Source organism: Channa argus, chromosome 6 (genome assembly GCF_033026475.1).
Source record: "Channa argus isolate prfri chromosome 6, Channa argus male v1.0, whole genome shotgun sequence".
Lineage (NCBI taxonomy): Eukaryota > Metazoa > Chordata > Actinopteri > Anabantiformes > Channidae > Channa > Channa argus.
Window position 1 is genome coordinate 11,309,707 of NC_090202.1, and position 23,178 is coordinate 11,332,884.

General features: G+C 40.6%; 3 protein-coding genes across 6 annotated transcripts in view; 2 read left to right on the forward strand and 1 right to left on the reverse strand.

Moving 5' to 3' along the window:
* Positions 1-15,605, forward strand: part of grik4 (glutamate receptor, ionotropic, kainate 4) — a 262,717-nt gene extending 247,112 nt beyond the window's left edge. For 2 of the 4 annotated variants that reach the window (XM_067508671.1, XM_067508670.1), the window contains exons 14-20: positions 4,510-4,619; positions 5,887-6,060; positions 6,460-6,625; positions 7,345-7,570; positions 8,552-8,680; positions 8,840-8,958; positions 10,551-15,599. In XM_067508671.1, coding sequence (XP_067364772.1) covers positions 4,510-4,619; positions 5,887-6,060; positions 6,460-6,625; positions 7,345-7,570; positions 8,552-8,680; positions 8,840-8,958; positions 10,551-10,940 — 1,314 coding nt within the window. In that variant the 3' untranslated portion in view covers positions 10,941-15,599. Of the gene's footprint in view, positions 1-4,509; positions 4,620-5,886; positions 6,061-6,459; positions 6,626-7,344; positions 7,571-8,551; positions 8,681-8,839; positions 8,959-10,550 lie in introns of all 4 variants that reach the window. The other 2 variants (XM_067508672.1, XM_067508669.1) reach the window with 2 other exon arrangements.
* Positions 15,606-15,919: 314 nt separating this feature from the next.
* drc12 (dynein regulatory complex subunit 12 homolog) lies at positions 15,920-22,025 on the reverse strand. Its single transcript, XM_067508681.1, has 6 exons — positions 21,625-22,025; positions 21,447-21,515; positions 19,759-19,878; positions 19,441-19,533; positions 19,198-19,328; positions 15,920-17,953 (listed from the first exon to the last, which is right to left on the reverse strand). The coding sequence occupies exons 1-6, from the start codon at positions 21,674-21,676 to the stop codon at positions 17,825-17,827; spliced, it is 594 nt and encodes a 197-aa protein (XP_067364782.1). The 5' UTR covers positions 21,677-22,025; the 3' UTR covers positions 15,920-17,824.
* A 179-nt stretch (positions 22,026-22,204) lies between these two features.
* The window catches only part of cbl (Cbl proto-oncogene, E3 ubiquitin protein ligase), a 36,852-nt gene continuing 35,878 nt past the window's right edge, over positions 22,205-23,178 (forward strand). The window contains exon 1 of the mRNA XM_067508673.1: positions 22,205-23,036. Within this exon, the coding sequence (XP_067364774.1) occupies positions 22,890-23,036 (147 nt within the window). The 5' untranslated portion in view covers positions 22,205-22,889. The remainder of the gene's footprint in view (positions 23,037-23,178) is intronic.

Below are 23,178 nucleotides of genomic sequence, written 5' to 3' on the forward strand. Positions count from 1 at the left end.
AAATTACACAGGGCAAAAACATGCAGCCTCACACACACACACACAGTACATCAGGCACTGGAACACACAATTGACCGCATGTACAACACACACAGCCAGACAACCTGGTGAGTCCAAAGGGCAGCAGCATGCTGTTGTAAATACGACACTCTGACCTCCGTCAAATCAAAGTGCTCTCTGCAGATTGCCCCCACAACCATCTCAACAACCATAACAGCTGACAGCGTCTCCTCTGACACAATTAGAAATGCACACACTATCAAAGAGCCTGAAAAAAAAAAAAAGACAAAAGACCTTCCTCTCCGTTATCCCAGGGGGGAGGGAAAGGAAGAAAGACAACATAAAAGAGAATGAGCAAGAAATAGGTAGAAAGGCAAAAAGGAAAGGGTGGAGAGAAGATGGAGAAATGAGAGCAGAGAAGCAAGCAGGAGAGAGCAAAAGCTGTAATGACAATGGGAAGTCTCCTTCAGTGGGTTGGTATTCAGGCAGGCAGCCTCAGGGGGCAACAGCGTGGTATGAATACCAAAAGGCAGCATGACTAGGTGAAATCCTTGACTGGATAACCTTACCAGCTCCTTCAACCACCCTCCTGGCATATAGGCAATCCCCTGAGAGGGACAGACAGAAGGAGGAGAGGGAGTGAAAAGGGGAAGAGAACAAGGGCAGTACAAGGTAAAATGTATGAGCTCTTTGACTGTGTGGTAAGAGGAAGAGGAAGGATACACATACCACTACAAGCAGCAATTCCTCACTACTATTTGTTCAGATGTACTCATAAAACAGGACATAAAGGATGTCTCACCCTCTCTAACACGTCTGCATTTTCCTCCGTCTTTTGATTTGCCTTATGCCCAGTTGTCATCATAACGTGACGATAAAACTCCATAAAGTGATTCCACTGCTGCTAATAAAAATAATTTAAACACGACAGCAAATGTTTGTAGGTGAAGAGCTGGGGCAACTTACAGCTATAATGTATTCTCATATACTCACATTTGGTGTTTGTTTTGTTCTGAAATCTGTTTATAGGAGCAGGTTAACTTTTAATATCTAACGTGTGCACTGAGGCAACAAATATCAATACTGTTAGTCTGTTGAGTTGTAATGTGACAGGTTTTAAGTCCTGTTTTTCATCCAGGCGTGCAGTCTCTCTCCCACTGAACAGTAACTAACAGATTAGCCATGACGTCCGCTACCCGCTGTTCTATGTTCGGCTCTGCTGCTTCCTGTACATTCGGTTGCCGAAGCACGTACTGTGTCTACACTGCTGCGGCTGACTGACGGCATAGACAGCTGCTGACAAGCTCTGAAACAAGCACCCACATGGACACAGCTACCGACTGTCCCACAAGCACAGTGACTCACCTTCCAAAGTGAAGAGAGGGCAGACCACCTAAATGAGATTAGTGTAAACAGCAGTCCTAGGCCATTCGAATGGACTCAGAGTTATTTGTGGCTTGTTTCACTAGTATTTAAACTCACGTTATCACTAGATAACTTAGAATTTGCTAAATATATGCAAAGTTTGTGTAGATAAGTTATTTATACCTGTGCTAACATCAATGGCACTGATCCCTTGATTGCAGAGATGAATCAGAGGTAAACCCTGTGAAGGACAGATGCACTGTTTCATAATTATTTCATCCTTACATCAAAGGCAGCAGAAGTCATCCTGTCCTATGGTCCACTTCCACTCAAACAAGGACTGTGCACTTAATATAATTTGAACTCGGGATGATCTGGAAAAGCAAATTTTATCCTTGATAAAACATGCAATATCTTATTTTGGCAATAAAACTTTGGCACATTATCCTATTTATAAGCTAAATTGTTAGCAAATAGGTACCAGATTACATGTCCCCCAGTAACAGAGCGACATTTGTATTATTTTGAAGTCATGTTTTTCTAATTCTCATGTAAATCAAATATTGTCTGTCTTTTTTGCACAATATTATTTCCACCATCTAAAACGTGTTGCGTAGCTGCAAACTGTTCTGCGATGTTTGCCACCATGTTAGTTTTATAGTTTGCCTGCTGATTGGTGGTAAAAATTTGTACTTAGCACAGTACAGTCAAAACTGAAATACACTAAAAATGTAGAGAAGCTGAACTTTACAGTCATGTTTTTATTTTTTATAGAAAAATATTATTTAGTACAGCTTTAAAAACACATGGCACGTTCTTTGTTCTTCCAAATAAAATTTGAAGACCGATTCATTAAGCTCTAGTACTCTGTTTACAACACAGAAAATTTGTGTAAAATGAGAAAATATCATGACACATTTTTGAAACCAGCACACAGATTTTTCACACATTTTATACTGTTCACATTTAGCCTAACTGAAATGTCTGTGAGCTCATTAGTGTTTCTGCAGCAGCCTCAGCATGGATAATTTCCCCTCCAAGTCTTAAAAAAAACTTTGTCTCAGAGTCTTAAAGTACACATATTATAGGACCAGAGTCTTGATTTCTCTGCAGCATGACTCCCACTGTTTTTCTGTTGTATTTGTGATCTCTGTGTCTTCCCACCTTTCTCTCTGCCTCTATTTCTGATCTCTTCTCCTAAACCTTCATGTCTCCACCATCTGTTGGCATGGGAGTCTCACGTCTCTGCAGCGCCCTTCATCTTAATAATAGTACCTTGGTGGGAGCTTAAGATGTGGACAAGCAGGGCAAGCAGTTAACAAACTGCTGGTTCAGCATGCACCAAACTGGACCAGCAAACAGGACGACTCAAGTCAGCACATGCTGCTCTTACCCCAATAATGCCAACCACAGGCAGGTTGACAGTGGTGCTCACTACAACAGGACTCCACCTTTGAGATGCTCATTGTGTGTTTCACCACTCCACTGCTCAATTATCAGACAGCTGTCATCTTCATAAACATAACACTCTATATATAGACTGACAGACATCAAGACTGGCAGGCCGATTTCTTTTGTGTTTGAAAAATTGGTGCTTTCTGCACCACTCCCGTTTTAGTCAGTCATGCTTATATGTAAATGATTACGGAAGCATTAATGAATTTTCATCTATGCGCAGGTCTAAATAGGAGTTCATTTATCATAACAAATGCCCACCAAAATAATTTCACCCTCTTGCTGGAAATTTAATTTCGGAGGACTTCAAAAATGTATTAGTGCAGTGTTTTGGCATGCGTGATGTCCCCTAGGAGCACCTGATTGAGTATTTTTGCATAAAAGTGATTTGAGCTTGTTCAGGTGGGCTCCACAGTGATGCCGGTTAACACAGAAATGGAAGATAAGAAATTTCTACATGATTGAGAGTATCTGTCACACAGCAACACTTGAACAGTTGGGTGTTTGATTACCTCCACTATTTAAATGCTTCGCTGGCCCTGACAACGACGTCAATTTCACAGTCATTAACAGATGGTGGACGTGCATTTGCGTGTAAATGTCTAATGTTCCCCCACTGATGTTCGGTCAGGCAGGCTATATGCGGAACATAAGAAATATGATCATGCACAAACACACACATCACCCTGATACTTGGTGGTGGTCCACCAGTAATTGGCTTCGTGTTGAGGACAATAGCTGTCGGTGCTGAATAATGAAACATTAGGATTTAGCCCCTATATTCCCATTGGTGTAGTAGCTGCAAACCTTACATTAATCAAACTAGCTCTTCTGCCACTGGTTAGCAATCCAAACTGATCGATAGGCTACACAGCTAGCCTTACAGTTTAAATCAAAGCTATTCATTTCTTTCCCTTTTTTTTCCAACTATGGATCACAGAATATTTTTATTTTATCATAGCAGTAACGCTTAACTGGGTTGACCTTACTCCACCTACTGCATGCTACTTTATGAAGCATGGTAGACTTATGATTGGATAAACAGAGATACAGAGTAATAATCCTGTATCTTTAATTTTATGTAAAAGATTAATTTATGCCAATTACCAGAAAATACTTGTCAGTTATTATAGTTTTTCACTGCCAGAACCTGGGGAACAAAAGCTCTTATCTGCAATGTTGCATCAATATACAGTTCTGTGCCACTCTGTTGACAATTCATGGGAGACTGAATTTGAGCTTTCATACAATGTTGATTTGAATGTTTACATGCAAATGAGATTCATATAATTATGGTGCTATCAGTTTAGAACAGGAAAATCTATGCTTATCACATGAAAATCCCTGTATTTACTGTCCCAGTCACCTTTTCCATTATTTCCAAATTACACAGGCAGCAGTATATGTTAGTTAACATGGGCCCAGTTGGGCCTGAGGCAAAGGAATCAGGATTGAAATTCAGCAACATTTCTTTCTAATTAATCTTAGCACTTACTGTATGGAGGTGATGTTTTTTTCACATGCTTATTAGTTGCTCTCCCACTTTACAAGTAAGTATTTAGCTTCTAGCTTTCTTATTTAACAAAAGCCTCTTGGGTTTGCTTCTGTCATTTGAACATGGGATGTGGTGGTTACCTGTGTAGTCTAAGATGATTCTACTTTTGTACTGTGTGTGTTTGTGTGTTTAAGGGACGAAGGCCAGGTTACTTCTCCTTCCTGGACCCCTTCTCCCCTGGAGTCTGGCTCTTCATGCTTCTGGCCTACTTGGCTGTCAGCTGTGTCCTGTTTCTCGTGGCCAGGTAAAGAGCACACCAGTAAAAAACACGCTCTGTGGTTTTGGGGGTGGGGTGTGATGGGAGCCAGATAAACAAAGGTATAAAGTACAGAGAAAAAAACATAAAAGCGCTTTGTTTTGAGGTTTTATGAAACAGGAAACAGGTGTCTGTCTCTCGCTTTCCTTCAGTCTGCTCAGTTGAACTTTCATATTACAATGAAAAAGATGTTGTCCTCTCAGTGGTGGGTCTCCAGCGTCACACTGACACCTGCTGGACTGACTAGGAACTGACACAACTGCTGTTCAAATCCAAATTTCAAAAGTTTATTCATGTGAAACATAGTAAATTACACCATTTCCTAAATGAGAACAAAAATTCTAATTGTATCTCATGTGACACTTCCAGGAATAAAACAGTCATTTCACAGACTGAGTCAATTAAAATTATGTGGAGTGTAAGCACTCAACATTTGCTGAACTTTGCTAAGAATGGAATTTTCTCACCAAATATACTTGGGATTGAATGTGTACAATCAGTTTTTCATATTTATTCAGATCTGCCATTAAACAATATTCCAAAAATGTACATTGACAAAGTTATCAGTTACTGTAGCTGTTACTCCTTTAAAATTCAGCTTCGGAGACATCAGCAGTCTGAACAAGACAGATCAAGTGGGTAGTCTTTTCAGTATGATATTCTGTTGTTGTGTTACTAGATGTTTCTCATATCTAGTAAGAACAAGAGGAATAATTACAGTGACAGCCTTTGTCTTTGTGAATGGCCATGTGGGTATTGCATTTAAGAAGTTGCCCTTTAAATTTCCTTTTCTATACAACACTATATACTTTTTAAATATTTTTAAGATACTTTTTCCTTGTTTTTTTTTTTGACAAATCAGAAGAAAATGATGCCCCAGTTTTAAGACATCGACACTGTCTCAATCTTGCACATAAAAGAATTGTCACATACAGCATCCCTTCATGCAGCACCAGTTGAACATACCAATTACACTGCATTCAGCCCCACTGTTTAAGAAGGCTGCACATAGGGAATGAAAAGCGAGTTGATTCTCTCTCTAGAGAACCAAGGTGACTTTGTGCACCATTGACTGTTAGAGTTGTTTTGCTCTTTGTCTTTTACTCCCGTTTTCTTGTTGGTTTCATTCCTTCCCTGTCTCTTGATTTGTGCTTTCATCAGAATACTTAATTCCACTGTCATTCCCACTATTGTTGGCTGTATTTTTCCTCTGTTTCACTCTGTTGTCTAACCACATTGTCTTGTTTCCCCCCAGATTGACACCTTATGAGTGGTACAACCCTCACCCTTGCCTAAAGGGTCGCTGTAACCTGCTTATCAACCAGTATTCACTTGGCAACAGTTTTTGGTTCCCTGTTGGAGGCTTCATGCAACAAGGATCCACCATTGCACCCAGAGCTCTATCCACGCGTTGTGTCAGTGGAGTGTGGTTAGTATTGGCTGCAGAGACACGTAAATACGAATTTATTTGCATGTTTTCAGCTTTCAAATCCACACTTGTATATTTACATATTGGTCCATCATAGAATACCTCTCAACTTCTAACGTGACCTTGAAGCTTCAGTCCACATTTCTGGGGCAGGTTTCAATTAGAGATTGTGATGGAATTTCTGCATGTGGGAAACATTGAACATTGTCTCCTTTATCCATTCACACCCACCCATTTATCCATTCACCTCGTCACCTACTGAAAATCCTGCAATGTGTTCTCCCAGGTGCGCAGTTATTTTAATACTCCCAAACAATCTGTCTTCATACACCAGCCTTCCCATTTACATACTTTTAGAGGTGAATACATATGTTCCTGTCTTCTGCTGTTCCTCAACAGGTGGGCCTTCACATTAATCATCATCTCATCCTACACAGCCAACCTGGCTGCCTTCCTGACAGTCCAAAGGATGGAGGTGCCGATAGAGTCAGTAGACGACCTGGCAGATCAGACTGCGATAGAATACGGCACTATGCACGGAGGATCCACTATGACCTTCTTCCAGGTCAGAGGTTGCACGCATCAGTACATATGATTGTTTATACTCACAGCCACACACAAACTGACCTAAGAGCCTGCAGTGATCAATGGGCCATCAGTGATGTTATCCTCCTCATCACCTCTCTGTCCTTCCTGTCTTTCTCCTCTAGACTTAGGTTTTATCTGCTTCCTGTCTGTTCCTTGCCACAACTATTCAATATCCCTCTCCTCTGGGGGGCAGGGCACAGTCTAGGTCCCTAAGAGAGACACAGTATCCTCTTTCATCCTCCCAGGATTTGACCTCAGGGACAAAAAGAGAGAAAACTGTGAGAAACAGAGAAATAGTATGTTACAAGGGAAGAGACAGTGAAGGATGATATTGGTGGGAGGGATAAGAGACATTGGCTTGTTCTTTTTTGGCGCTTTTACAACCACTGGACCTTGAATATCTCAGGGAAGACAGGCCAAAGGAAAGCGGAGGACACGTGGGGGTGTTAAGTAAAGTTTCCTTTCTGGACTCAGAAGCTGCTCATATAGGAAAAGGTGTGCTAAAAAACATTCCCATTTAAAAGCAACAGTGCTTTCAGAGAATCATAGACTTTGAATAAATCTATCAGTCAAGAAAATGAAAAAGAAAAACAAATGAAAACCAATCTTCACCTCTGCTGATAGGTTTTTGTTTACTGTCTCGCACATCTGACTGTCTGTTTCTTCTGATTGTATCTGTCTCCCGCTGCTCCTCAGAACTCTCGTTACCAGACCTACCAGCGTATGTGGAACTTCATGCACTCAAAGCAGCCCGGTGTGTTTGTGAAGAGCACAGAGGAGGGGATCGCTCGTGTCCTCAACTCCAACTATGCCTACTTGCTAGAGAGCACCATGAATGAGTACTACCGCCAGAGGAACTGCAACCTGACTCAGATTGGAGGACTGCTGGACACCAAGGGCTATGGTATTGGCATGCCACTGGGTACGTGGAAAATAATAGTGCAAAGTTTAGTTTAGCTTATTATTATCAAAAAGCTGATTTGCATTTTAGGATTTTAGATAAAACAAATAACAAATAAAATTGGAGGAGTTTAAAGCAAAGGAGGAGACAAAAGGAGATCATCTAAATTTACTTACACAGCTTCGAGGCTTGATGGATATCAGTATCTGGGACAGAAGGCAGTTTACTAAAGTAGGTGGGGGGACGGAAGTTTTGTGTTATATGAAGGCAGCAGAGGACAAAAGCTGATGGTTTTGCCTACTGTAAATGCGTTGCATAATTCATGTTGAAGTTAAGATGGTGAAGTGAAAAGCACGGGCATTAGTTAGCAGGACGATAGCCCATAAATGTCACATCGGCGAGTTGAATTGAAAAGTAAAGCCTCAGCAAAGCCAAACCATTACCTGCTTTCATGAGGGAAAATTATGCAAAAAGGGAGAAACGAAGAGATGTGCTAGTCTTTAACAGAGCGACTGTGTCTGTGCTCTGATGTGAGACGTTGGGGCAAGTGAAAGGGAATTTGAAATATTGTTCCCGTTTAATGTGGAACTGTTGTGTTACGACTGGTTTACTGCTCTAAAAGTAGAAACACAAAGGTGGGTTACAATTTGTTCTCAAGTTGAGTCAAACTTCAAATGAGAAAAACACACCCTAAAGTTAAGATTAAGTCAAGATTAATTTCAATTCTTTTGATGTTTAAACGATAGGTAAACCCACTCTTTAGTGGATGATCTCCTTCACCACATACTGTGATATGACCTATAGAACATCTGTAAGCCCTTTAATCTTGTGATTGAAATCAGATTTTTGTTCAAACAAAGTCTTCTACTAGAGGATCTTAGTTCCTCATTTGCTGTATCAAATCGGAAGCAAAAGCCATGAAAAATATTCAACAAAATGTTGAAAAAAGTAGCTTTTTTCCCCAGTGTACATCTGTGAGCTTTGCCCCTCTCTTCCCTCCAGGGACAGTGTACCGTGATGAGTTTGACCTGGCCATCCTCAAACTGCAGGAGGACAATCGTTTGGAGATCCTCAAGAGAAAGTGGTGGGATGGTGGCAAGTGTCCTAAGGAGGAGGACCACCGTGCCAAAGGTTTGTCTGTGCTTGATCCTCATCTGACTTCTTATTCAGATCTGATTCATCTTGTGATACTATGCTTGGAACAATACTTTTTATTTTTTCTTCGTCTTTCACATATCCCTCTCACCATACCATTCTCTCTTCTTCTGCCCCGTCCTGTCTTCTCTCCAGGTTTGGGTATGGAGAACATCGGTGGCATCTTTGTGGTGCTGGTGTGTGGCCTGCTGGTGGCTATCCTTATGGCAGTGCTGGAGTTTGTCTGGATGTTAAGGCAGTCACCAGGAAATGAGGTGAGAGAGGGCTATCTAACCTGCATCTGCTTTGTCTCCCTCTCCTCTCCCTGGCACCCACCCCCTCGCAGAGCCGCTAGGCTCCCCCACAAAGCACTTTGACAGGAGGGGTTGCATGTATCTTCTTCTCCACTGACAAGACACCCAGCCTTCCTCTGTCCATCCTATGTGACAAAATCAGCACAAAACCAAAGATATACCTCATTTATACCTCACCCACAGAGTGATGCGCATATGAATGATTTTCTCCTTATAGTACTGTAATAGAAGATGTCATACATATGATGTATATTACATAGAATATAGAATACTAATGATGCTGGTGAATACATACTAACAGGGTGCTCCTATGAGTGTATATTTCTAATCCCTTAAGTTTCATAAAACTAAATGTGAATGTCTTAGTTAAGCCTTAATCAAGTATTTTATTTTTGCAGATGTCTAACATTGTGTGCACATCTTCACTCAGAAACCAGTTGTCAGAGACCAGAAGTCATTCATTTTATAGTTAATGATGAATAGTAATGGACTAGTTATAGCCACCAACCACAACTCTGCACTGGAACACACAAAAGATATGGGAAGTCTAATGAAAGATGACTACTTTAATTAGGAAATACTGCAACTACAAGCTTTTTTTTTTTTTTACTGTGACTAGTTTGAAGGGGTTTACTCAAAATATGTGATTATTATAACCCTAAAAACTGTACAGTACAACAAGTAAACCCAAATTGTATATAATATCAGTTTCAATGTGGCTCCATCTGGACCGAGGACTGAAAAGCAATATAAGGAGTGTGTCCAGATTGTCACCACACTCCTGCTGTTTAGAGAGCTATTTTCATGAGACAAAGGCCAGTTTAAAGTCTGTCAGTTGAGTAGCTCAGCTGCTATTCTTGAGGCGGGGACACTATTAACAAATAAGTAGACAAGAAAGACACCGGAGAAAGATGTGCATGCAGTGTTATAATTATTTCTAATGTGATTCATTTTAAATACTTGATATTTGATATTTGTCCTTTCAAATGAACTCGGCACTGTGATTTCAATTCAATAAACAATCAGAATGTGAAAGTTGAAAACCAGCTCATGTGATTTCTTTTTTTAAGCAGAATAGATTCTTGCTTCACTTTAACTTGTAAACAAAAAACTGTGTGTGTTTTTTTGTGTGTGTATGTGTGTGCGCGTGTGTGTAGACATGTTCATACCTGACTGCAGTGTCTGTGGATTGATGAGACAGTCTCTTCTGTCTCACACTTCATTTGCAGTATAATGGCTAACATTGTAATTATTTTAGGTTACGTATGGTACATAGCCAGTGGAGTACTCCATCATCAGTCCAGGAGATAAAACGTGTGTGTTGTAGGTCCGTATGTGTCTGAAAAGTTTAAAATTCCATGTGTACTATATGTGTTGTTGTTTTTATTGTTGGTTGTTTGGTCTCCAACCATCTCTCTGTTGTTCCCATTTTCCATCAGGCTGTCCTGATCAAGTCCGTCAGTGAATCAGTCAGTTGTCTGGCCTCTCTCCCTCTCTCTCCCTCTCTTATACCCCTCTCCCCTCTCTCTTTCTCTCTGTGTGTGTGTTTGCAGCAATCGGTGTGTGAGGAGATGCTGCGGGAGCTCCAGGGAATCGTCCTGTGTCGCGACAGCCTGCAGGTGAGGCGTCGGCGGACGGCTTCGATGCTGCGACCACGACCCTTGCCTCTGGAGGAGCGTCAGGCACGGGCGGCTGCCGTCAGCCTCAGCAACGGCAAGCTGTGCGGGGGAACTGGACTACCTGAACCTCTCTCTCACAGACTGGCACAGGAGGCTGCCTTAGTTGCAAGGGGATGCAGCCACATTCGCATTTGCCCTGAGTGCCGACGTTTCCAAGGACTGAGGATGCGTCCTGCTGGGGCCACCGGCGCCCTGCCGTCTCCGACACACAGCGAGGAGAGCATAGAATGGGACAAGACCACAAATAGCAGTGAACCTGAATAACGCCTAGCGATTCCAACAGGACTGGCTTTCCTTGCTGCCACCCTCTCTACTTTCCAGGGATCAGAGATCATGTGGTGTTTTTATACAGCCATTTGGATATTTGCCTTAAAGGGCAGGACAATGCTGTGAACTCTGTTTTGCCCTGGAGGCAACAGCCAGCAGTCAGTTTTTGAAATCTCCTTGGGTGATCTTTTTTTTTTCCTTGGTCATAGGAAAAACTGATGAGTCTGTCTCGTTGTGGTCTGTCCCCGTTGGCCCTCTGTGTAAAACAGGACGGACAAAAAAAGCTAGGGGGCATTTGTGCTATGCAGTATTTTCAGTCATTTATCATTGTGCTGTTTCCTTTTTTTCCTTTTTAAATTATTTCTGTCCTCTGTTATGATTATCACAGAATATTGTTATTCTATTGTTCTTAAAAAAAAAAACTTTAAACAAGTTCCCTTTTTTATCTGACAATTTACTGTATGAACGCATATTGCCTCTGAAGAGCGGAGAAGATGAACAGAGTAATGCAAGGTCATCTTTCAAATCCTTTTATTTTGAAAGTGCCCAAAACCATAAGTATTATCTTGTGGCTGAAGAAAGCACCACAGCTCTGAGAAGACAACCAACTCAACTGAACCTAGAAAACAAACAGAGACATACAGACACACAGACTTTTTTTTAATAGTAGTGATATTCTATAAAAAAAAATGTTTTAACTGTTGGTATCTCTGAAAGACAGCAATTGCATGTCAAGAGGTGTTGGCAGGTGCATTGAATGATTATTGCTAAAGTGGTGGGTGAGGCGCTGAAAGAATGCGTTCCTGCTTTTTAAATACGTGCTTAAAAATGTGACTAATTCACTAAAACATGAATTTATTTCTTCCTCCACTATGTCCTTCCAATTCATATAATTTCTCCTCCATCTGTCCTACATCTTTGACACCAGTCCTCTTTCCACTCTTTCACAAATGCTCATTATACACCCTCTGTAAGAGATTAGAGGCCATTTTTATCCATCTTACTGAAGTATGATTCAGCTCTCATGAGTGTGAATGAAACACAGCATATCTATCAGAACCAACCAAAAACATGACGTTCCTGGTAAAAAGCTTTTTTATATCAGCCGTTGACTTGAGTTCTTTTAAATGTCAAGGCAGTTAAACTCTTATTGAATGTGATGTTTACACACTGCTTCGAGGAGTATTTCAGTTCAGATCAGCCTAGATGCTCTATGACATTTTATTTTTGCAAAAGCCCAAACCAAACTTGGAATATATTAATCGTGTCCTTAAGAAACAGACTAATGTGAAAGCAAGTGCAGAGAAAACCTGAATGATGATTCAGTTGGTTGTTTATCAGTTCACTTTGAATCATTAGAGCGTTTCAAATGAGTAAAATCAAATTCAAGAACAGACTGAACAATTTGGTGATTGTAACTTTCAGTCACTGATTAAAAAGTTCAGTTTGTTAAATAACAGGAAAGTCAATCATACATTCACGAGTGAAACTTTGAGAACAAACCACCAGCGACAGGATTCTTAGGATCCAGTTACTTTCTGCATATACTGTGACACATGGCTTCATGTTTCTCACTGCAGCAACTAGTTTGAAGGTGTTTCTGTATGACAGCCTGACTGTTGCAGAGTGAGAATCAATGGTCATCCACCTGTCTTCGCGGCTTCTTGTTTATCCCTGATGTGTTCATTTTTTTGTCGTTTTTGCCCATCAGATTCTGTTAATCACCACTTCACAGAACCAGACCACCAACTCAAGCTTATCAGGCCACTGTGGTATCTTGGATTTTTATCAGCCACATTCACTTTCTAATCTTTTTTTTTCCGTTTTTTTTTTCCCTTAAAACTCTGCATATCCTCTTTTAAAGTGGCAAGCTGGGGAATTCTTATGCAAGATTCCAGTGGGGGAAAAAATTATGACGTGAGATTCTGAGATGTGTTGTCTTGTCACTGGTCAGACCTGATCTTGTTAAAACTTTGTCACTTGTTTCAGGTGCATAGTAATGAATCATATGAAATCATATGAAAATACCAGATTTTATGTAGAATGCCTCTACATTTTTCAAGCACCTGTTAATGCTGGAATGCTTTTTCATAAGCTGGTGAAAATTGATTATGTGGTGGATCAACCACAGAGATCTTGAGTAAAGTGTAGTTTAGCACAATTGTAGTAATACAGAGTTTTCACTAAACTGGTGGTTCTGAACATCTTGGCTGAGTAGAATTTCTCCTTTTCCCTCACCTTTCAGTGTTAGGTCAATAAGTTACTAACAAGTGTTTGTCACGACTTAAGATGACTTTCAACTCAAGTCTGTAGTGTGTCTGAACTCACCACAAGGACACATGAACGAAACAGCCCCGAATCTGCTTGATTTGGCTTGCATTGCAATTAATTGAAATTGCAGAGACATTAGGTTTTAATCAAGTGAAGAATCAATTGGGCTAGTGCATCCACAATTCAGGAACTACACTATTATTGTCTCACAGAAGTCACAGAAGGGGAGTGAAAATATGGTGATCAACGGTCCCAGTTCTGGTCCACAGTGTTCTTGTTTTTTTTATTACTGGAGTCATTTGAAGACCAGAGAGACACAGGTCTTCACGTTGATAATGTTCATATGGAGGCATCATGCCATTTATACACACAACAATTTACACACCCACAGATTGTGAGAATAATGATTAAAAAATCTCTTCACAGACAGTTAATGTAAAATTTCTATATGTTTTTGTATAACAGCTTGTTATAGTCAAATTGCCAAAGATAAAAAAGTTCCACATTTCATTATCCTGTTTATAAAAGAAGTTTCTATTCATTTGCTGAATGTCACTAAGAAACTCATGAGAGTAAGAAGGCTCCTGCTGCACCCGATGCTAACTTCTTAAACACTAAAAATATTTGCAGGGGTGCTAAATCAAGCGTAGTTGGAATGAGATTGCCAATTACCTTGAAGGCATGAAGAGCAGTAGAGTAAGAATTAAAATAAATCCCACTGAAACATGGGCCGACCTTCACTGGGAGACCACTGAGAGAGATGCCAGAGTTTTGTCTGCTATATGTTTTTATGCTTCGTTTTCTTATGTTGACATTTTTATTCCATTATAAATACATGTCTTAAATCAACTTGCATTCTATGGGGTTCTGGTTTTGTCTTTGTTTTGCTACGATGTATTTCATCTTCTGAGCTGTTTATATCTGCTATGCTAAATAGCTTCGAGGTTTCATTATTCTACTTGCAGAAATATTCAGACACTGCACCTGTTTCGTTGTCATACATGCACCCAGAGAAGCACTATCAGGACGTATGAGTTTATAACACACAACTGTTGAATGAACCAGATGGAACTGATACAGCTACCTCTCGTTACTTTCCCATAACCAAACTAACGTCTGCACACTTGTGAATCAGTTGAACAGCTGAGAACTTGTGTGGGTGGGAAGTGTAATGGAGGCTAATGAGTTTAACAACTCACTCGTGCTATGTATGCATCAGCTCACCCAGAGTCCATCTATCACTGTGATTTTCAGTGGATATTTCTCTCTCTTCAGGATAGTGAGCGAACACCACACAACACCCTGCATCTCATTTAAGGTTTAAATCAGACTGTCGCTCTCTGAGTGCCTGTCTCACAATCTTTCCACTGGAGCATTATAGATGACACCGTTTTTTTATTTTTTTTTTCTCTCACTACAACCTGGATGTCATAGTGGATATACTGGGCACGCACGCCCACATAATCGAGTGACACACAGACACATACACTCACCGCCACCTGTATGTCACTGCTGTGTCAAGTTTATTTCACCGTACTCATGCTTGTCTTTCTGCCTCTGGTGCTCCAGGTCCATAAATTAGATGCATTTTAACCCACCACTGCCTAGCTGCTGTTGGATTTATGGAGCTCCATGATGAACATTGAGTGCCTGCAGAGGTGTGTGAAATTCAGCATCACTCCTCAAGTTTACTAAGTTGTAGCACATAGAAATGCCTATTTCCCGGTAGTTGATTGTCATTCTGCAAAGAGTTAGGAATTATAGTTTTGCCATGTCATGCCACTTTTTATCAGCTCATTATATGTAAATAAACACATCAAATTCATTATTCTAACATCACAAGCCCTGTCACGTGTGTACTTCAGACTTTTTTAGAACATAATGGTTATATAACGCTGCATACAGTATGGTTTTATTGCTTTTTAAAAACAAATTATTAAATCTATTTATCCCATTTCTACTGACAAGCTTACATTCCTTTGTCAAACAACTGCTCTCCCTTCTCTGACAGCAGATTTAGCAAGGTTAACAGCATGCCTGTACACATCTGCCTCATTATGGAAACTAACAAATGCTGGATCCAAGAACACCAATTGAGAAACTATTAGTAGAAACTACTTAATTTACAGTGACTGGTGTGAGAGCTTTCATATTGATTTGTTGGTAATTAATTGCAAAAGGTTTGATCGTTGTTGTTGTTGTTGTGTGGTCAAAGCAAAGATGTTCAGAGTGCAAGAATTCTCTCCAAGGTGAGATACTGTCAACGCTGTTATACAGCCTTTTGTGCACTGACAGTTGTTGAACATATTGACCAAAGCATCTTGGCATTGTTTGTCTTTCAGAGAAATAAAATGGAGCTTCATTTACTTTGAGTTTTGTTCCCTGACTATTCAGTGCTCCGTTGATCGATGGCCAACAGATGGGGAAGCATTGATTACCTAGTTGTTTTTGTCTGTGTGTGTGCGTGTGTGGGCGTGCGTGTTTAGGTGTGTGTGTGTGTTTGTTGGTGTGCATGGGTGTATTTGTATGCAATCGCTCTCATCCACTTGCCTCCATGGGAAATCACAGTGTGGGCATCTTGATTCATCAGCTGGAGGCCATCTTGTTGCATCATTACCCCTAAGCTGCAAAGAGGCAGTAGACAGCCAAGTCAAATTCCAGTGGAGGTACAACAGCAACAGCTCATTGACATATTCGCTAGACATATATAATATATAATAGAAAGCAGCATTTATTGAGGAAATCAGGTGTTGCATAACAAAGCCACAAGGGTTCATTATATTTTTACATATAGAACAGTCACAAAAGTCGATTGTGTTGAATGTTGGCACAAAACATCTTTGCTGACCTTGGATTCAAATTCCACAGATTAAAGTACACATAAGTCACTTTCTATAATACCTTTACTTTTTATGAGCGTCATCTCTCTCTGAGCAAATGCCTCAATGACAGCAGAAAAACATTCAAATTAGAATGTGTTCATGAATCATGTGCACTATGGACAGAGCAGTGTCTAAATCCTTTTTATGTCTGAAAAAGGTAAACATGTAGAACGATTTACTCTATATACATTTACCCAAGTTATATTTTATGTTGCTTTGTTACTAATTAAAACTGACTCTTACTACATCTTTACTTTTATGACAGCTATGGCTTCAAGACTCGAGGAACACGACAAACATTTCAATCAACATTAGGAAACAGTAAATTATGTAATAAAGTACATGATAATTTATAAAGAGGGACATATTTGTGAATGAATGCCTATATCTTTACCTGTACTATGAGTTGATAAGAATTAGATGTTCATTGCAGAGAATTTTTACATTGCTGTATTGATACTTAGAATAGAGTATTTTTATAACAACTTTCTGAGGGCAGTTGCAAAAAGGCACACTGTTAATAAGTATTCTTTTCTGTGTTCCCCCCTTAAGGTTACATGATGCCTATCTAATTTTGAGTGCAGGGATGACTGCAGTCAACCCTATTATGGCCTAAATAAATAGAAACACATGTGCTCTGAAGGCAGCAACATCTTGTGGTTTGAGAAGAAAATATTGGATTTCAGATAAAGGCCTCTTGAGTTTCTATGTTAATTGGTCGTTACAGCACAGAATTATCTTAATCCCCGGGTAAATGATTCATTACCTCACAGATGAGAGGCTCAAATAAATTGCACTGGGCCATGAAAAAGACACACAAATGACAGTCTTGAAAGTGAAATCTGTTTATCTGGCTCCCTGCAGGGGAAGTTGGGTTTTATCGATGCTGGGCAGCAAAATCATATTTCCTGCATCATTAACCATTATTTTTGCCTTTCTGTTGTTATTGTCCATTGTTAGTCTACCTCACATTGAACATTACTTTTTATATTTTGCTTTGTCTTGATTTTTGTTTACTTGTAGATGGGGGTGAAAAGCGGTCTGTTGACACTGCATCCTAACCATGATGGTCTTACACAGTATATTTTTGTGGTTCATGTGAATAGTTTTAGCTTTTTTTTTCCCAATTACAATATTGGGCCTTTGATCCACTGACTCAGTATCACACACAGCATGACAAATTGTGTCTATATTGCTATTTTGTGCTATACTACAGTTTACCCACCTATTGTAAAATCATGATATCCTTTACTGCTGTTTGTGTACAGCTTCATCAGTTTTGCACCATATAATTGTAATCCGTATACATGTATTCAATTTAAAATAACATCTCATATCAACAAAGCAAACCATGTAATTACACAATCTATTGCACACTACACACTATAAAAACATCTGGGTACCTGGGTATATTATGGCCTCTATTTCCCAAGGCATAAACAGTCATTTGCTACATCTAGTGGGCATTACGCAACATTACAGACACGTCATGGCCTACTGAAAACCTACTCTGTTTGGCACTCTGGTCATAAAATATTGTATACAACATCCATCCATGTGTTAGGAACACAACATTGTGAGTTGCGAAGTGATGCTGTCAGTTTTAGTTGAATAAAACAAACAAGCAATGGTGGAATCAAACAGGCAAACCAAGCTGTAGATAACAACTTTAAACAAGTGTGTCCCACTGGGATGAGCAGCTGTTTTCATTTATAAGAACTCTGTCTTTTACATGTCCAGTGGATTCAGGCCAAACTCAGAAAGCAGTTCCTTATAATTTTCATGCAGGGTTGTGCTCTTGTCTTCCCATCGTTGTTGAGCCACAGACAGCTGTGAAGTGAGGCAGTCTAGAGTCTCCTGCACAAACGATTAGAAAAAATGAGATATAAGCAAAAGTGTTCTTTTTAAATCACCCATGCGTCTAACCTGGTATTACTCCCTCCTTAGGAACCTTTAATTCCGATGAGTTTTCAGAACTGAGCTGATGGATAAGAGGCATAATTAGATTTTGTGTCATACTAGGACAGGGAGATTATGATAATTACACATTAAAATCCTAGTTGTATAATCACAGACTGGGCCATCTAACAGAGCTCTAGGTGTGATCACTTATCTTTGAAGATCTTTGCACTGAAATGTTTCATGCTGTGTTTGTGCTGAACTGTTTGTGATGTACCTATAAAAGGTCAGTACTCACCCTGTCACCCATTATGTCCCAATGAAAAATCTGCTGCTTTAGACTGAGACTTATGGTCCTGATTAAAGTAACACGCTGAACCCACAGGTTAGCATGACATTTAGTACATTGCTACAGTGCATATACTGTAAACTTGAATCAACTCTACAACAGAGTCCTTAAGACCAAAGAAACATGATTCTTATTTTGTTGATTTCTCAGTTGTGCTGGCAAGGTAACTTCTATCATCTCACTACAAAAGTGTGCATTCAGTTCAATGTTAGAAAGTCTAAACACAACGTTGAAGTATTTAATGTTCACCTTTGCTTAGACATGAAAGCTGGTGTGTTTGAATACTGTCTGAGGCTTTTGTAAAGCTGTTTCCAGCAAAGTGCAGTGTATCATCTCTAAAGTGATGGTGGTGAGTGATAGTTTATTGGACAAACCTATAACAGTAAACATAGGTTTCATGTATGCAGAGGATCAGCAGGAAAGCTGATTACAGCTCTGCATCTGTGTTCATTCATGTGTAGTTCCCTGTCTGTTTGACACACACTTTACTTAAGAGCCAAACTCCGATTACTCCCTGCTGTTCCGGCAAAGCAAGCATACGTAGGATTATAGAATTTCTTTGGAGACTTTAGATAGTATCAAAATAGACAGGTTTCATCCTGGTTGTCTCATTATTAACAAAGCTCACAGAAACTGCACATAAACTGGGACATACCAAGACCAAGATTCATCACAGGAAATTAGATGAGGAATGGGGACTGAGAGAATGAGGTTCATCCTTGGTGCATGCCGGTACATGCAGGTTTACAGTGCATGGAGCCTCACCAATGTCAAGTCAAACCTACAGCTTTCTGTGAGGGGCTTCTTCTTCTTCCAACCTTTTAACTCTGTTTGCATTAGCATTGTGACTCACATGCAGGACCTTCTCATAATCTGTTTCCATGTTGTCCAGCTTGTGTTGGAGGTCAGATATGGTAGCATCCTTTTCCTGTTCCATCTGCTCACGCTCTCTTTTCTCCTTCCTGAGTTCCTCCTGACACAGGGCTGGGCAGACACATGCATACAGGCATGCCATCACTTTTAATTTGCAGACTAACTGCCACTGCTATGGCTGTATTCATTTGAGTACAGACTTTTAAATTAGATGTATTCATACCAAGTTCTTCCTTCAGCTGGCTGACTTCCACCTCCAGTCTCTTCACCTTGTTGCTCAACGCTGTCTGCATGGTTTTATACTGGCGGCTTAAGTCTAGAATGACATTTGTGTCAAACTTAGCCTCTTTTGCTGATTCACTTTGTAAGACTAATGCAGCAATCAGCTTAGGCACCCAGCTAATTAGAGTTTTTGTTCCTCAAAAATTACTCTAACCTTGGCAAACACGCCCCTTGTCCTTACTCCCAAAGGGTTCAACGATTTATCTCAAGTTATTAAAAGACAGACTAATTGTTGATACATGCCCTGTCTCTACTGTACCAGAGTTGACGTCCCTGTGGCCTTGTTTCTCGTGTTGCAGCTTCTGCTCCATGTCTCTCATGCGTCTCCTCAGGTCACTTCTCTCAGAATGGACCTTTATTAAAGACTCACGCTGTATGGCTGTGGGACAAAAACACAAACACATAAATGCAAATGTGAAGACCAGTGGTACAATTATTTCTTCCTAAAAAGAAATGGCAATAATTCTTTATAAAAGTACTTAAGCAGTACACTGTAATACACCATACAGGAATTTAGTGTATTAAATAACCTTTTCTAGATAACTTAATGAATATTTACTTTTAATTTTGAAACAACTTTTAAATATGAATTGTTCTGTTTTAAAGTCTTTTAACTTGAAATGATAAATTAAATGAATGAGCTGAACAGAGTTCAGTCACCTTAGTAAATTAGGTTTTACAGCAACAAAACCTGACTTCCCAGCATGCATTGTTTGAGTGTAGAAACTCCTCAGAGGCTCTTAATTTTCATTGTTTAAAGAAAACATGCATGATGGTAACGTTCTATGTTTATTTAGTTTATTTCCATAGTCATAAAAAAAGATAATAACGATGATAAAGGTTAGTGGTGAATTCAGTCCCTACCAGAAGACACACAAACACTACCAGAAAGACACTGAGAGCAGCATTTTCAAGACAGCAGGTGAATTAACTGCATGTTCAGTCACTTTATATTCCATTCAAAGCATTTCACATCCTGTAGATTTTTGGTCATGTTTGATCGTGTTTTAGATTTGCAGAGGACTTCTAAAGCTCTGTTAGATTGACTGTTTATTTCTTCCCCGCTTTGTTAGATTGACCAAGGCCCACTGCATTTTGAATGCACAGTCAACTTAAGGAGGTCATTTTGCTCCTGGGAACACTCAGAGATTTTGAATTATTTTATCCCCTTGTCCTAAGCTACACCTTACAACATAATGTTATTGTAGAGGTCTACAGAGAGTTCCTGGGACTTGGCTTGGTTTATGTTGTGACGCGCAGTATGAATTGTGGGAGCATGTGTGTATGCACAGGTGTGTGGTTTCTAAACAATGTCCATTCAGTTAAATTTGCCACAGGTGAACTCCCATCTAGACCCATCTGAAGAAAGATTCAAGCAAACAGGATGCACTTGGCCACAATTTGGAGTGCTACACCACAAGGTCAGGTTTTTTTTTGTGTGAATCATTTTAGTTCTTAAGCTTGAATAAATTTGAATACATTTTCAAAAAAACTATTGTACACAGTATTTCAATAACAATTACATGGTATTTATTTACATTACATGGCACACAACAACTCATACTACTCTACAGTCTACAGAAAATGCTGTACTTACTTACAGTTACAATTATGAGTTTCAGATTTTACATGAAAAATGAAAAACAAGCTACAACTGCAAAGTACTTCATTAAGGCTTTTGTAATAATGTGTAAGTAATTTATCAACAGCAATCACAAGGACTCTGTTTCTGCAAAACTGGTAATTTTACGTTTTGCTTTCAACACTTTTATTCAAATTGCAGGAATATTTACTCGAAATTAAGTGCTGTAGTTTGTTTCAGTTTTACTTTTTTAAGTGAAAGATCTAAACACATCCTCAACCCTAGTACAGTCATCTGCCTTATTTACAAAATAAACTACTTACATTACTACCTATGAAAGACCTCAGTTTAAAATTGGTGCTCACCTATGTGATCCTGTAGGATGGCTATGTCCAGAATGTTGCGCCTATATTTAGCTTCCAAGTCATTTTCACCTGCAACCCACCAAGCAACAACCATTTGTTAACAAGACAGTAGTATGTGTAAAATGAAATGTTTCATCATAAAAAGCTAAAAAGCAAATGATCTCATGAGCAAAGTTACTTTTTTCAGGAGTCTTCTTTGTGGTCTTTTTTGTCTTTTTCTTTGGAGGCATGTTTGCTTGCTGCGAGGCTGCCTGTTCAATCCTTTGAATACACAAACTATACACACACTGGCTCCACTCCAGCTACATATAGGGATGAGTCTTTGTTGCTGGGCACTGGTCGCTGCGTGGGTTGCCATGGCACTGACTGTCCAGCTTCATTGACTTACTTTAATAACAGCCAATCACAGCTTGTCTAGGGAACTGCTACCCTTTAATTTATGTACACGGGACATGTAATTGGATGCTCACTTTTAGTGAGACATGTCTAGCGTCTTGTGTTGTCAGGGGTGATCAAGGCCTTCTATGTAAGTATGCAGAGCTGCATTCAACATCTCCTGAACGTTTGTGAATGCTGCACAGGCAGAGGCGCACACCCGACTACATTCAGGAACCGTGAACGCGCACGGTGAAGGCGTGGATCTTGGGTTGGTAATGGGGGGGGCGCCAGCGGAAGGGGACGTACAGGAAAGGAAAGGGCCACACATACACGTCACGGGGGAAACGGAAAAAAGAAATAGGCAATGTTTAATTCACACAATTATTTATTCACCGCTGTTCCCGTGGATATCCGCGAAGCTTTCGCAGTTTTAAGCGTAACTTCCTCTCTTAAGTGGTCGGTGGGTGCAGCTGTCGGCTGTGCCTTGGCAGACACCAGAGGAAGGCTGACACTGTCACGCAGCCACTGAACTTCCCGTCAAGACACAGCACAGGCGAAAAGAGCTGCTGCTGCTGACAGAAAGGGGAACGACATTGGGGGTTGTCAAGAGAAGAGGACACACTCCAGTCCACAAGGCTTCTGGAGGTTGTGACGGTGCCATTGTCCCCCAGCTGAGGGCGAGTACAGACAGGTCTGGAGCCCTGCTAATTAGCCTGCGTGGGTCCTGGCAGAGCGAGACCGAGCAGCGCAGCTAGCTGCAGCACGGAGCGGGAGAGACTGAGGGACTTGTTTTAGCAACAATAGGGGTATTTATCCGGCAAGCTGATGTTAGGTTTACTGATGGGAGCCTTTATCCGATAGTCATCCCTCCCTACCTCCCTCCCTCCCACCCGCTGCCCCCCGTCGGACCCTGGCTGGGATTCGCCGCTCGGGCGCTGTCCTCGCCGGGGGGTGCCGGGTCACCATCGCCCGGACTAGCTAACTCCAGGCGGCGGTTCTGTCCCCCTGACCCCTGCCCTTGACTCGCCTGTCTGCCGCTCTGGCCGACCCTAGCCGAGCCCAAACATGGCAGGGAACCTGAAGAAAGGCGGGGGGCTCATCGGAATGATGAAGGATGCCTTCCAGCCACACCATCACCACCTCCACTCCCATCACCAGCCCGGGGCCGTGGACAAAAAGACTGTGGAGAAATGTTGGAAACTGATGGACAAGGTTTGTGATGTCCAACATTATTAAGCAGCTGACGTTAGCTAGTCATTTGGATGCCAAAAGGAACTGCTAGCTAACCGCAGCTAACTAGCTATAAGCTAGCTAATCTCTGCCTGCTGTACGTCTAGCGTTGCTAACATTCATT